This window comes from Erinaceus europaeus, chromosome 4 (genome assembly GCF_950295315.1).
Source record: "Erinaceus europaeus chromosome 4, mEriEur2.1, whole genome shotgun sequence".
In the NCBI taxonomy this organism is placed as follows: domain Eukaryota; kingdom Metazoa; phylum Chordata; class Mammalia; order Eulipotyphla; family Erinaceidae; genus Erinaceus; species Erinaceus europaeus.
In genome coordinates, this window is record NC_080165.1 from 26,573,414 (window position 1) to 26,587,752 (window position 14,339).

General features: G+C 53.3%; 1 protein-coding gene across 2 annotated transcripts in view; it reads right to left on the reverse strand.

The window, feature by feature from the left end:
* Window positions 1-3,059: 3,059 nt before the first annotated feature.
* Window positions 3,060-14,339, reverse strand: part of SCUBE1 (signal peptide, CUB domain and EGF like domain containing 1) — a 114,146-nt gene continuing 102,866 nt past the window's right edge. Inside the window, exons 19-23 of one of the 2 annotated variants that reach the window (XM_016188318.2) lie at window positions 13,835-13,996; window positions 11,724-11,921; window positions 8,599-8,751; window positions 8,217-8,296; window positions 3,060-6,690 (exon numbers count right to left, since the gene is read on the reverse strand). In XM_016188318.2, coding sequence (XP_016043804.1) covers window positions 6,538-6,690; window positions 8,217-8,296; window positions 8,599-8,751; window positions 11,724-11,921; window positions 13,835-13,996 — 746 coding nt within the window. In that variant the 3' untranslated portion in view covers window positions 3,060-6,537. The remainder of the gene's footprint in view (window positions 6,691-8,216; window positions 8,297-8,598; window positions 8,752-11,723; window positions 11,922-13,834; window positions 13,997-14,339) is intronic. The other variant, XM_007523451.3, reaches the window with a different exon arrangement.

The following is a 14,339-nucleotide window of genomic DNA, read 5'->3' on the forward strand; positions in this document are numbered from 1 at the left end:
CCCCCTCAGGCCTTCCCTTGGCAGCACACTGGTTCTTGTTACTTGCTTACATGTTTCTCCATGTTTGTGCCAGTTTCTTTTTTTTTTTTTTTTTAAAATATTTATTTTATTTATTTATTCCCTTTTGTTGCCCTTGCTGTTTTATTGTTGTAGTTATTATTGTTGTTGTCGTTGTTGGATAGGACAGAGAGAAATGGAGAGAGGAGGGGAAGACAGAGGGAGAGCAAGATAGACACCTGCAGACCTGCTTCACCGCCTGTGAAGCAACTCCCCTGCAGGTGGGGAGCCGGGGTTCGAGCCGGGGTTCGAACCGGGATCCTTATGCCGGTCCTTGGGCTTTGCACCACCTGTGCTTAACCCGCTGCACTACAGCCCGACTCCCCTGCCAGTTTCTTTTTTAAAAATGCCTGTATGATATAGGTTTCTGTTCACCCCACACCCCTGATACTGTGGTCATTTAGTTAAAAGAAAAGGGGGAATTGTTGTATGCTTTACATTGGGTTGTTCTAGCTCTCCCCCTGCCAAGAAAATTGGTTCAGTCCTGCTAGTTTTCACGTGCCCGCTTGTCCCCGCCCCAAGGAACCCCGAGAGAGTTCCAGAGTTCCAGAGTTAGAGAGTGCTTGGCGCCGCTGCGGGGGAAGGAGGCAGGAGAGTTCTGTTTGGTGATTAGTTTGTCTTAGTTTATAAATCGTTGTTCCTAAATAAAGAAATACAGCTTCCCTGCCCAGCTGTGTGTCCTCGAGTCTCTGTTACCCGCCCGTGTAGCTAGCCCGGCCAGTTGGAGCCTCCGAATTTTAACAACAGGACTCCCACATTATCTCGTGTGTGTATGTGTTTGTGTGTGTGCCAGTGGCCATCTTATCACCCATTTGATGCTCAGCTGACAGAGCAGAGCTGAATTAGAAGGCTGAGTGTCTTATCTCCTGAGCGAGGACACAACCCACTTTCTTTCCTTTGAGCCCTTGGCACCTGTAGGGAAGGAACTCTCTGTACTGCCCAGCCCTCTGCTCTCTCTACCACTCATGTTTTATGTCCCACTACCACGGCTGCCCTGGCCGAGTGTCGCTACTTGTGGAATTCAGCTCATGCTTGTTGTAGGGTACAGAGGCATTTCCTGCTCTGGCATTAGATGGGGCTGTGCTTCTCATGCCACAGGTGACTAACTGTCTGCTTTGGACATGCCACTTGGTCTCTTAAGGTGTCAGACTATCCACATCAGAGGACACTTTTGATGCCCTCCTCATCACACAGGGCTGTGAGGGGTGAGCCCAGAGCCTGGCATTTAAGGGGAGAAAAGGCATCAGTGAGTGTTCTCTCCTGCCTTCTGTGGCTTTCTGTCAGACTGTGCACAGCACAGTTTCAACTCATGCATCATTCAGGGCCTGGGGCCTCAGGGACAGAGTCCTGCTTTACAGGGGCCTTCTGTGCATGACACTGGGAGGGGGCAGTGCCATGTTCTTGCCCCTTCCTGATATCATCTTGGAACAGCAAGACCAGCTGGATAAGGCCACCCTGGCTGCCACCCATTTCTATCTGGATACCACAGGTGCTCAGGACTTCCTCCTGGGGGTGCTGGTGAGCTGCAGATATTGGGGCAGGGGGAGAGGCAGCAATGAGTGAACAGGTATCACTTGCCCTCTTTCCGTGCATGGGACAGGCATGAGTCCTCAGAGGACTGAGGTACCACTATGTGCATCTTTGGTGAATAAAAGGAGATTCAGGAGGAAGATGGGCTTTGCTGGGTTGACCAGATGTCCCTGGCATAGAGCAGAGGGGTCAGGCAGGGATGGGGTCCCCAGGCTTGAGTAGTTTGCAGGCCTGGCTCAGCTTCTTCAGGATAACTTGACGTAGGTCACCTGGTTCTGCCTGGCCCCTTGGCAGACAGCTCCTGACCCCCTCTGAAGTACCTGGGAGGGGTTCCCTCTCCTGAGTTCAGCCTCAACTCCCTTTGTCTCGGGACAGCATGACTTTCCCTGGGGTCCTGCTAACCTGATTGGCAGCTCTGTCCAGGAGCCTGGGAGGTAGCTCAACACATCACTGCTGAGTGTCCTAAATTCAATATATTTTCTGTCCTTATAATAACTGTTCACCCCCTAAATGTCAATAAGGTACCCACACAGCTCCCCAGAGCTGTGGAGAAGCTCACTGGGGCAGCCTTTGATTCTGAGAAGCTGCCATATGGCCTTGGCCTTGTCTTTTGGAAGGTTAAGGGCTCAGGTAGGAAGTCAGGGCTCTAAGATGTCTCAGGGCATTCCAAGTCAGTCTCTACTCCTGGCCATTGCTGTTTGGATAGTTTGAGTCCTTGGGTTTTTTTTCTTTCACTTTTGCCTCCAGGGTTATCTCTGGGGCTCGGTGCCTGCACTACAAATCCAGTGCTCCTGGAGGCCAGTTTTCCCATTTTGTTGCCCTTGTTGCGGCTGTTACTGTTATAGCTGTTGCTGTTGTTGTTGGATAGGAATGAGAGAAATGGAGAGAGGAAGGGAAGGCAGAGAGAGAAGGATAGACACCTGCAGACCTGCTTCACTGCCTGTGAAGTGACCCCCCTGCAGATGGGGAGCTGTAGGCTCAAACTGGGATCCTTACGCTGGTCCTTGAGCTTTGTGCCATGTGTGCTTAACCCGCTGCCTTACTGCCCAGCCCCTGTTTATTATTTTTTTTAAAGATTATTTATTGGGGGGACTGGTGATGGTACACCTGGTTGAGAGCACATGTTACAATACACAAAGCCCCAGGTTCAAGCCCCTGTTCCCCACCTGCAGGGGGGAAGCTTCACAAGTGGTGAAGCAGGTCTGCAGGTCTCTCTCTTTCTCTCTCCTCCCCTCTGTTTCTCTCTGTCTCTATCCAATAGTAAATAAATAAATAACTAAATAAAAATGATTACTCACTGGGGTCAAGTGGTGGCACACTCAGTTACACACACACACACACAAACACACACACACACACACACACACACACACACACACACACACACACACATTGCCATGTGCAAGGACCCCGGGTCCAGTCCCTGGTTCCCACCTGCAGGAGCAAGTTTCACAAATGGAAGTATGTCTATATTTCTCTTTCTCTCCCTTTAAATTTTATTATCTTTATTTATTGTATAGAGACCATCAGAAATGAAAAGGAGAGGGGGAAATAGGGAGAGAGACAGAGAGACACATGCGGTAGTGCTTCACCACTCACAAAGCTTTCCTGATACAGGTGGGGACCAGGGGCTGAAACCTAGGTCCTTATGTATTATAACATGCACAGCCAGCCAGGTGTACCACCATTCAGCACCTCTTTCTCCTTTTCTATGTCCCCTCCCCTCTCAATTTTCCTCTGTCCTATCAAATAAAAGGAAAAAAAAAAGCTGTTTGGAGTGGTGGATTTGTCATGCAGGCAGCAGGCCCTGGTGAGGACCCTGGTGTCAAAAAAAAAAAAAATTGAGGCTGGTTAGTGGCACACCCAGTAGAGCTCACTCATGCCCATGCGTGAGGATCCAAGTCCTCTGTCCTCACCTGCAGTGGGTGGCGTTAGGAGCAGTGGAGCAGTGCTGTTGGTGTCCCTGCTACTTCCTATATGTCTCTGTTTCTTACTCTCAGAAAGAAAGAAAAAAAGGGAGGGGGAAAGACCACTGAAGCCTATAGGTACTGAGTTTCAACAATAACTCTGGAGGAAAAAAAATTATTTCCTTTTATGAGAGAGGGGGAGAGAGAGAGAGAGAGAGAGAGAGAGAGAGAGAGCCGTGCCGAGCACTGCTTATCTCCAGCATATGTGGGGCCTGGGTTTGCACCTGGGCCTTGGGTGTGCATGCCCTTTGCTCAGTCACTGACCTTGTTCCCATCCTGGTCCTTGTTTAGTTGTTTAATCTGGCCACTGATGGCCCACTGGAGGAGGAGCTGGAAAGACTACCCTGTGGCTCACCACTGGCTAATTTAACTTGGGGGGGTTCAGGGAGACCATGGGAGAGCCCAGAGGCAGTTCAAGGCCTGCACAGAACCAAGCTCTCAAGACCTGAGCCAGGTGGAGGGTAATGGTGGGGAGCCTAATAGGGGAAGCAGGTGAGGCATCACTGCAGGTGACCTTGGCACTTGCTCAGAGATTGCTGGGAGGCCACCACCCCTTGGGACAGTCATTCCTTTCCTAGGGCTTAGGGGAGCAGAATATGCAAGGAGGAGTGGGGGTTGGGGGGGGTGGCCTCCAGGGGTTTCTTCCAGACCCAGCATTCCTGGTCCCTGTCCCCAGAGACTGTGGCCTTATGACATGGGGCTGCCTGGTTCCCCTACTACCACCTCTGCAGAGTGTCCCGGTGTCCCAGGCTGCCAACGCAGCACCACACTTTGGCTTGTCAGCCTCCATCCCTGGCAGCAGCTCCCAGTCCCGGCCAGAGGACAAGCTTTTGCTCCCAGGAGCTGGCTCTTCCACTGCCCTTCTCAGGGCTCCTAGGAGCTCAGAGCTGAGGACCCAGTTCCCGAGGCACACGCGGACTCTGCTCAAGGCTGTCGCTGGGCATGGGATGTCCCGGCTCCTGGCGCAGCCCCTGCTGTCTCTCTTGTTCCCTTCGGGCAGCACAGGATAGCCCAACCTTGACGTCTCTCCTGCTTCAGGTATCCTCTTGGAACCTGCCCTACCTGGCCAGCCCTTGCCACCTGTGCCTTGCCTGTAAGCTGTCCCTGGCCTCAGCAACATGGAATCAGGGAGAAGCAGACTTGCTCAGGAAGGTCTCTCAGGACCACTAGAGCCTGAGGATGGGGCGTGGCTTTAGGTTTATAATTGGGATCCCAAGTTCTGCAGTGCAGGACTGTGGATTGAACTAGGACACTGAAATCTCAGACGATGTGGGTTTATAGGGGTCGGTGGGGGTGGGGATGCATGGTGAAGGATTGGCTGCTGACTACTTGGTACTTGTGAAGAGGGAGGGACCCCCACAGAAGTAGCTCTGCCCAGGGACATGGGGTGGGCTCAGAAGCTCCAAGGTAGGGGACTCATGGGCACAGAGATGGCACCCTCTAGAAACCACCCAGAGGAGCAGCAGGAAGTGCCTAGAGAGCTGAAGGCCCTTTCCTGTCTCCTTCCATCCTTCCTTCAGTGCCCACGCTGGGCCTCGTTATGGAGCACACAGCTGATTTCTGGGTGTAGCCCTGCAGGACCCCTTGCTGACACCACCTGACCCTCCCACCAGGGGCAGTACCCTCACTACCGACTGCTCCAGACTTGGCAGAGAAGCACTGGTGGCACGGCCAGTCCAGCCAGGGACTGGATGGGGACAGCAAGCAATTCCTGATTGCCAAGCCCTTTTCCATCCCACCCTGCCTGGTCACCAGGCCTGAATCTCCAGCCACTTTCCCCGCTGCACCCAGCATCCCAGTTCTCTGCAGGTTGCTTTTGGGGGTCACACGGGGGAGTGGGTAAGTGGGAGGAAACAACCCAAGTCCATTTCAAGGTCCTCCTGCAGTCCTTGGCATGGTACAGTTCACTCTAAGGAAGGACACTTCCTGTGATTGGCCAGAGGTTGGCAGGTCCGTGTGGCTCTGTGCTTAGACTGCAGACTTTCTTGTTTTAAAGTGAGGCTCAGCACAGTGCAGCAGAGTGCACACTGCCCTGGGTCTGGGAACCCTGGACAGGTGTAGTGGGTGCCCGTGTGCGGGAGGTCTTGCTTCCTGGTAGAATGACACACACTTGAAACTCAAGGTCACTGCCTGAGTCAGGCTGGACACAGTCCCCTTCTGCCATTGACTGGTGGTGTCTGCACGCCCGGGAAGGATCCGAGGGGAACCTGCCTTCCACCGCGTTCCACTACAAGGCAGAGCTCCAGCAAGACGTCTGCCCTGTTCCCTGGCATGGCTTCCAAAGTGTGGCTGAGATCAGCTCTCTTCTGCCCAGTCCTGCCTGGCCCCATGCCTCAGAGCAAGCAGAGGCTGGGAGGTGAGGGACGGAGGGAGGATTTGATCAGCTGGGCCTGTGATGACTGTGTACAGTCACTCCATAGAGTTTGCCTTAAGTACCCACAGATAGAAGTATATATATTTATATTTATATTGTATATACACAGAGCACTCAGCTGCTTCAGCAGGGAAGGCACACCTCTGTGAGCTCCCCCCCTAGCAGCTCTCCTCGGTCCTGTCACAGAGTCCTCAGAGCTCAGGCCTATGGCCAGAGGAGTCAGAGGGTGAGGACACCCCCAGGTCCCTGTGGCGCTCAAACACCCTCCTGGCCGCCTGGCTGCCCATCTCAGCTTCTGCCCCTGTGGCCTCCATGAGATGCCGGAGCCACAATTGCTTTCTCTGCCACCTCAGAGTGCACATTCTGCCAGGCCAGGCGGCCCCAGAGGGCACGCTGGGGAGATGGAGGAAAGGAAGGAGGCTTCTCGAGCAGTGTCTTCCCAGGTGTGATAGGAGCTGGGCTGGGGTCTCCACTTGGCATGGCCTCCCAAGGGCTGCCCAGACAGCGCAGTGATTTCCCTGGGTGGCTCGGAGGCCCTGGGGGCCCCTTCAGCCTGCAGGGTGGAGGGCGGCTGGCCCACCTCTGTGTGCCCGGCCAGGTCTGCCAACATTATTTGTAGGGCCGCAGGAACCGGGACACCTTGGAACGTAGCAGCTTGATGAAGGAGCGTGGGAACATCTCCTTGGACTCCTGGGCCGTGTACTTGAAGTAGTTCTGGGGGTGGGCCAGCACATCAAACAGGGCCTTGATCAGCTTCTTGTCCTGCAAGGGGAGGTCCCGGGGAACTGAGGTCAGTCTGGGGAGGGGCACTGAAGTCAGGGCGGGCAGCAGGAACGGGGGACAGAGTGGGGAATGGCCAGGTGAAGAGGCTAAGACAACACCTGGTGCCCAACAAGGGAGATGCGGAGCTGGCCAGCCCTCAGCTTCCAGTCCTCAAGCTGGGGTAGTAGCAACAGAGACAAGACAGTGGACTCCCAGGCATGTACTGTGTGCACGTGGAAGCCACTTCTGCTTCTCGGGAAGAGGCACAGTCTCACGAGGGGTTGTGGGGACCCCACAGTGCCAGCTGGTGTGGGGGGACAGGCAGACTGCCCAGGCCGTTCATGCCTGCTGTGTGCCACTCTCTGCTCCCAATCTGAGGGTCCCATCTGCCCAGGGCTGCACTGGGTTTGAGCCCCCTTCAGAGCCTAGTTTGTGGCAGCATATTTCAACTACGTATCTGATGACTTCAGACTTGATGTATACTTAATACATACTTAATAGCCCAGCACCTGGAGGACTCTGTTCCCAGTAAAGTTATCTGTAGGCTCCTCAAACATCAAAGAGTCACCATGCAAAAGCATTCAGGACACAAAGGCCCCTGGGTAGGTTGACTCCTATATGGCTGTTGAGAGGAAGTAACTTGCAAAGGAAGTGGCCGTTTAGATGCTAGGCTTAGAGCTGGGATGTTTGGAGATTTTATTTCTGCTTCCTGAATCCTAAAGCGGTTTACCCAGACCTGGGTGATTGCACACCCGGTTAGGCGCACGTTACCATGTGCAAGGACCCGGGTTTGATCCTCTATAGGAGGGATGCTTCACAAATAGTGAAGTAGGTCTTCAGGCGTCTCTCTTTCTCCCTGTCTCCCCCTCTCCCTTTCAATTTTTCTCTGTCCTAGTCAATTAAAAAATAAAAAATTAAAGGTATTTACCCAAATTCCCCACTGCTTTACTTCCTGCTGAATCAGGCTCTTAGTACATTGGAGTTTGTGATGGCCCTTAAGTGGGAGCTCCACTGTTTGTTCCCCCTCCCTTGGGGGGTCAAGTTCAGCAGAGACACCTTCAGGCCTCACAGAACTTGTGTCTCTCTGAATTAATCTTTGGGATCCTGTGCCATCAGCCATGACAATGCAACATAGGTGGGTTCCCTGAGGCACCCTCTCATGGTGAGACTCAGGGACCCCTCTGTGAGCAGCTGGCCCTGCTTTGCAGAGCTGTGCACAGGACCAAGGGGCCTCTGGCTGCCACTGGTTCTAAGAGACACCCTATTGAACAGAGGAGAAAAAGTGAGGTTGGTTGCCAGTCAGGACACTACCTGGGATCTATCACCAGTTCCTAGCAAGACTCCACTGAAAGTTGGTCTCTAGTCACCTGGTTTAAGAAGGCAGATGCTCAGATCCCCACCCTGAGGGACCCCCCCCCACACACATCTTCTTTCCTATTGCTGCCCTCTTCCTGTCATTTTCAGGGGGCTGGGGACAGGACTGGCCCCCTCATTGCAGGCTACCTGCTTCAGAGACCCAAACTCACTTTCAGAATCTCCTGGTGGTTCTCTGAGGCGTAGAGCCGCCCATCACGCACGATGTCCTCTATGAGCTGCTGGTAGTCCTCTGCTCAGCCACAAAGGAGGGAAGGGGGAGGGGAGAGGAGGTGAAGAGGGGTAGTACCTGCCTTCCCCTGCCTCCCCTGCTCCAGCCTCAGGCTCCACAGGCTGCTCTGCTTTTTCATCTTCCACCCAAGTTCTTCTTGAGGCTTTGCTACCTAGGAAACTCCTATTCAACCCTCATAACCTTACTTGGGCAGTACATGCCTCTCTGCACATGCCCCGCCCCAGACTGGGGCTCAGGGAGACAGGCTGTGTGGCTGGTCTCTGTCTCCTCAAGGCCGGTCTGGCCTGGACACACTTACGTACCGTCATAGGTGACATACGGCACCTGGAAGCCTTTGCCGCTGTTACCCTCGTTCGATTTGAACTGGATCCAGAGCTTGCGGGAGCGGGAGGTGAAGGCAATGGGCCTCTCGTAGGTCTGGCAGGTCTCGTAGGTGGTGATGGACGTGGGCGAAGCTGTGGGAGGCATGCCAGGCAGAGCTGCCCACAGAGCCACTGTCCCCACCTGCCCTGACTATCTCCTCAGGACACCTCAGCAATTAAGTTTGCTTTCCTTCTGCTCTCTCTGCCTCAAATGTCCTTCCCCATCAATAACCCAGTTTCTGTTTGACCTGCTGATACTGGTTTTGGTGTCCACTCCTTCAGGAAGCCTTCCTGACTGCTCTAGCCCCAAGCTACTATGCTCCTTGCTCTGCTCGGTGGACTCTTCTCTCAGTACCCCCCCTTCTCTCTCTCCTTTTTGCCTCCAAGGTTATTGCTGGGGCTCAGTGCTGGCACTACAAATCCACCATTAGTGGCCATTCTTCCCTCGTCTAATTTATTTTTTGTTATCTTTTATTTGATTTGATAGGAAAGAGAAATTGAGAAAGGAGGGGGTAGACAGATACCTGCAGACTGCTTCACTGCTCATAAAGTGTCCCTGTTGCCGGTGGGAAGTGGGGACTTGAACCCAAGACCTTGAGTGGGTCCTATGTACTATGTGCACTTAACTAGGTGTGCGTGCCACTGCCCGACCTTTCTGAGTCCCTCCAGCAGGCTGTCCTTGTCCCTTCCAGCCAGCTGCTCCCAGAGAGTAGGTCTCAAGGACAAGCCCAGGGATGGGTAAAAGGTGGGATTGGGGAGTTCTTCTTCCTTGGGAGCAGATGAGCGAGGCTGAGCTGCTGGCTCCTGCAGCTTGGAAAGCTTTCCTGAGAGGAGAGGCGTTGCTCTGCCTCCCAGAGCCAGCCCCATGCGTGGGCAGTAGGGGGAGAATACAAGGGTGCAGGGGGCTGGCTCTGTCTGCCCTTGGGACCTGGGCAGCTGCCCTGCCCTTCCAGCCTCAGCCCTGCTCTGGGTCCACAGAGGGTGTGGTGTGTGCAGGTGACTAAGCAGGGCCTCGGGGCAGAGCAGACCCCTCCATGCTTCAGGCTTTGAGGCCCTGTGGGTGGGTGTGTCTGTGTCTTCCTGGTCCTTTGTTACCCCAGCTCCCGCCCAGATTTGCGCCTGCCTGTTGCTACCATGGCCCTGCAGTGGCAGGGTGGGCCCCCAGCCTGGCACTGTTCAATCAAGATCCAGGGGAGGAACTTGGGGGCCCCCTGCCTATCCCTCGCTGCCTCACCAGGAGCCCCTAGAGGCTGATGAACCCAAAGGGATGGAGGGACTTAAAGAGGCCACTTCTCTTGCTCTCAATATTTTTAAAACTTTATTTTATTTGATAGAACAGAGAAAAACTGAGAGGGAGGGGGAGGTAGGGAAGGAGAGAGAGTCTGAGAGACACCTGACGCACTGCTTCTCTGCTCCTGAAGCTTTCCCCCTGCAGGTGGGGACCAGGGGCTTGAACCTGGGTCCTTGTGAATAGTAATATGTGCACTTAACCAGGTGCATCACCACCTGGCTCTGAGAGGTCACTTCATGAGGACACAGAGGGACAGTGGAGATGACAGACAAGTGTGTGGTCAGAGCCAAGACCAACCCTCATCTGGTCCTGATTCTCAAGTTAAGGGCACATGCTAAGTTCTCTGGAGGTTGTCAGAGCTTTATTTATTAATTTTTTTACTTTTGGCAGAATGGAGCTTAGTGCATGTGCAACTTTACCACCTGAGGAATAACTTTTTTCATTTAGAGAGAGTGACAGAGGGAGAGATGCAGTGAGAGAGAAAAGGATACTACAGAACTAGAGCTTCCCTGCTGCTTCCTGGATGAGCTCTGGCAACGTAATCTTCCATCCTTCAGCCTTCCAGTTTGTGGAATATGTTCCAGTTTGTGTATATGTGTGGCATGTGGTGTGTGTGTATTTGGTATGTATGATATATTAGGTTGTTGGAAAATTCATGATGAATTTTTTCATAGGCAAACAGAAAAAAGTCATGATTTTACTTTTTTAAAAAATATAATATTTCATTTACCAGAGCACTGTTCAGCTCTGGCTTATGGTGGTGTGGGGGATTGAATCTGGGACCTTGGGGCATCAGGTATGAGAGTCTCTTTGCATAACCATTATCTACCTCACCATTGTTTATTTTATTTTAATGAGATACAGAAAGAAAGAGAGAGAGAGAGAGAGAGAGAGAGATGCTAGAGTCCTGCTCAGCTCTGGCTGATGGTGGTGCTGGGGATTGAACCTGGGACCATGGAACCTCAAGTATAAAAGCCTTTTGCAGTACCATCATGCTGTCTACCTAATCCTTCATTATTATCATTATTATTTATTTTTTATTTTCTTTTTAAAAATATTTATTTATTCCCTTTTGTTGCCCTTATTGTTTTTGTTGTTGTTATTGATGTTGTCATTGTTAGATAGGACAGAGAGAAATGGAGAGAGGAGGGGAAGGCAGAGGGGGAGAGAAATATAGACACCTGCAGACCTGCTTAACTACTTGTGAAGTGACCCCCCTGCAGGTGGGGAGCTGGGGGCTTGAACCAGGATCCTTATGCTTGGCCTTGCGCTTTGCACCACGTGCACTCAACCCACTGCGCTACTGCCAGACTCCCTATTATTATTATTTTCTACTGCCACTAGAGTTATAGCTGGGAGCTCTGTGCTGAAACGAGGAATCCACCACTCCCAGTGGCCATTTCCACAGCCCCCATTTTATTTGACAGGACACAGAGAGAAATTAAGAGAGGAGAGGAAGATAGAGGAGGAGAAAGAGACCCGTAAACTTGCAGGTGGGGAGCAGGGGCTTGAACCAGGGTCCTTGCGCGTGGTACTGTGTTCATCCCTGTCATGACTTTTCTGACAATCCCATATATGTGCAGTATGTGTGGCAGGTGGGGTGTGTGAATGGAGTGTTTATGTCTGTGTGGTATTTGGTGTGTCTGGGGTACGTGGTATGTAGGTGTGTGTTTGTAGCATATGAAGTGTGTTTGTGTGGTCTGCATGAGTAGCGAGGTGTGAACTGTGATCCAGACCACTTGTGGTCCTCCTCCACCCCGAGACCAGCACGTACCGCTCTTCCTCATGACCAGGACATCACCACACTCATCCTCGATGGGCAAGAAGATCTCGGGGACCACGATGAGGATCCTGCGCTTGGGGGGTGGGGAGATGTGCCACACACACTCGGCGTTGGCAGGGTAGTCGCCTGGGTAGTTGGGGGACTCGATGTAGCCTGTGTAGTCTCCCAGCTCACCGCCGCAGTGCTGGTCTGTGGGCAGGAGGCCGTGAGCCCATCAGCAGGCTGGAGGGGTGCCTGTGTGCTCCACTTGACTCCTGCCCCCAGCCAGGTCTTGAGTTGGTCCTCAGGAAGCCCTCTGAGCTGCATTCATGCAGTGCCCAGCTGGGCAGTTCCCTCTGACAGGGCATCGTGGCTGTCTTCCTGAATTACAGCTGGGCCCTCATAGGCTGTCCGCCTGCGGTTGGCCCCCTCACTTCCCTGGAGCTCAGCCAAGCAGCAGGACTGTGACAGCCAGGTGAACCCCAGCTTCTTATTTCTTTCCACTAGCTCCTCTGGCCCTTCATCTCCCAGCATTCTCTAGTGCCTGGGTGCTCCAGGTGGCAGGGGGCAAAGAGACAAGCATGGACACTTCCAGGGAGAGACACTGTCTCATCTTTCTCAGCTAAGCCAGATGTCCTGGGAGAGGCCAAGCTGATGCTTTTATGAGGAAAAACTCTCCTAGCCTTACATTTGTTAATTAACTCATCTTCTGCATAGAGAATCGCATCTCTACCTGGAAAGTTCTGGAAAACATTCCGTGCATACTTTATCATTCCAGACACTGCCTTCCTTACTTTTCCTTTTTTTAAAAAAATATTTATTTATTTCTTCTTGTTGCCCTTGTTGTTTTATTGTTGTAGTTATTATTGCTGATGTTGTCGTTGTTGGATAGGACAGAGAGAAATGGAGAGAGGAGGGGAAGACAGAGAGGGGGAGAGAAAGACAGACACCTGCAGACCTGCTTCACTGCTTGTGAAGCAACTCCCCTGCAGGTGGGGAACCGGGGGATCGAACTGGATGCCGGTCCTTGTGCTTTGCGCCGCGTGCGCTTAGCCTGCTGTGCTACCGCCCGACTCCCACTTTTTTCCTTTTTAAGGATTATTTATGAAGGGGGAGAAGGAGAGAGGGAGGGAAGAAGGGAGAGAAAAAGCAAGAGAGAGAGAGAGAGAACAAGAACCAGAGCACCCCTCTGGCATATATGATTCTGGGGATCAAATTCAGGACCTTATGCTTGGAAGTCCAACTCTTCACCCATTGTGCCACCTCCTGGGCTGTCCCTCCTTGATTCTGACTCCTTGCCTTTACTTGTCAGGACTTTTAAAAACCCTGCCTCTGCCCAGCTCTGTTATCCCTCTGGCTCTTCTGCCTCAGGAGGTCACATGTCACTGGAGACAGCCCTGGGCAGCAGGGACAGAGTCCATCATCAGAGTGACATCACCACATGATGGCCTTTCCTCTTCCACCTGTGAGCCACAACCCAGGAAGGTGGTGACTGACTGATGGCAGGTGATCAAGAAGAGGATAACAGCCAGAGCATGTGCCTCCAAGGGCTCTGCAAGGTGGATGGACGCCCTCTCCAGCAAAGCCGCTCTCCGTACTGTGCCTGGATGACTTGCATAGGGAGGGGCTGGGCAGTCTCTCTTCCTGCACTGTCTCACTCAGAGCTGGGTGTCCTGCATGCTGATGAAACTTCTATGATCTGCTTGGCCATCCACAGTCTCACACGTAGCCTCCTACTCAGGCTGGTGGGTTCAGTCTGATTGGTTGTGCCTTCAGAGCTGCTGGGCCAGACCTTGGCAGCTGCCACCCCAAACCTGTGCTCTTGTCCTGGTGTGTGGCCTTGTGCCCTGAGCAGGGGCTGCTCCAGACCAGAGGACAGGTGTTCCTGGCCAGCAGATGGGCGGAGGCAGGTAGTATAACCAAGTCACTCAGCTGAGTGGGTCTGACTGGGCTGCACCCACCTTGCCCTCAGACTCTGGATGGGCATGGGGGATCTGCGGTTCCCCTGAGAGAGCCAACATGACAGACTAGGGAGACATCACTATCCATGCCCTGCCTGCCCCCCACGACCCGCCTCACCCCCTCGAAGTGCCCCAGCCTGCCACCCTGGGTTGAGCACCTACTTTTGCAGTGTGTGACGTTGGTAGAGCCGTCAAAGTCTGTGCTGGTGTTGCCAGGACAGGTGATGCAGTGGTTCTGGCCAAACTCAGGCTGGTAGGTGCCCAGGGGACAGCGCACGCAGCGGTGGCTGGTGGTGTTGTAGTGATGGCCGGGGGAGCAGTGCACTGTGGAGAGGGACTTGTGGGGTGGGGCTGTGGAGATGTGTCCCTGGACCCTCCTGCCCTGAGCTCTGTCCCCACTCCTGTCACCACCCAGGTCCCCTGACCCTGGGTTTCACAGCTGTCACATCTGTCAGATGCCATATTTCCACTGCCTCACATGATGTAGAGCTCTGCAGAGGGTGCTGGGGCTGGGGAGGCCTGTGGAGTGTGGATCTGGGGAGGGTGTGCGGCTAGGTGTCTGGTGGCCAAATGGAGGGGCCATGAAGTGTGGCCCAGGGAGTCAGAGAACATGGGGGCCAGTAGATAATGCCCTGGTTGCTTCGGGAACCTCGCCAAGGTAGAGACC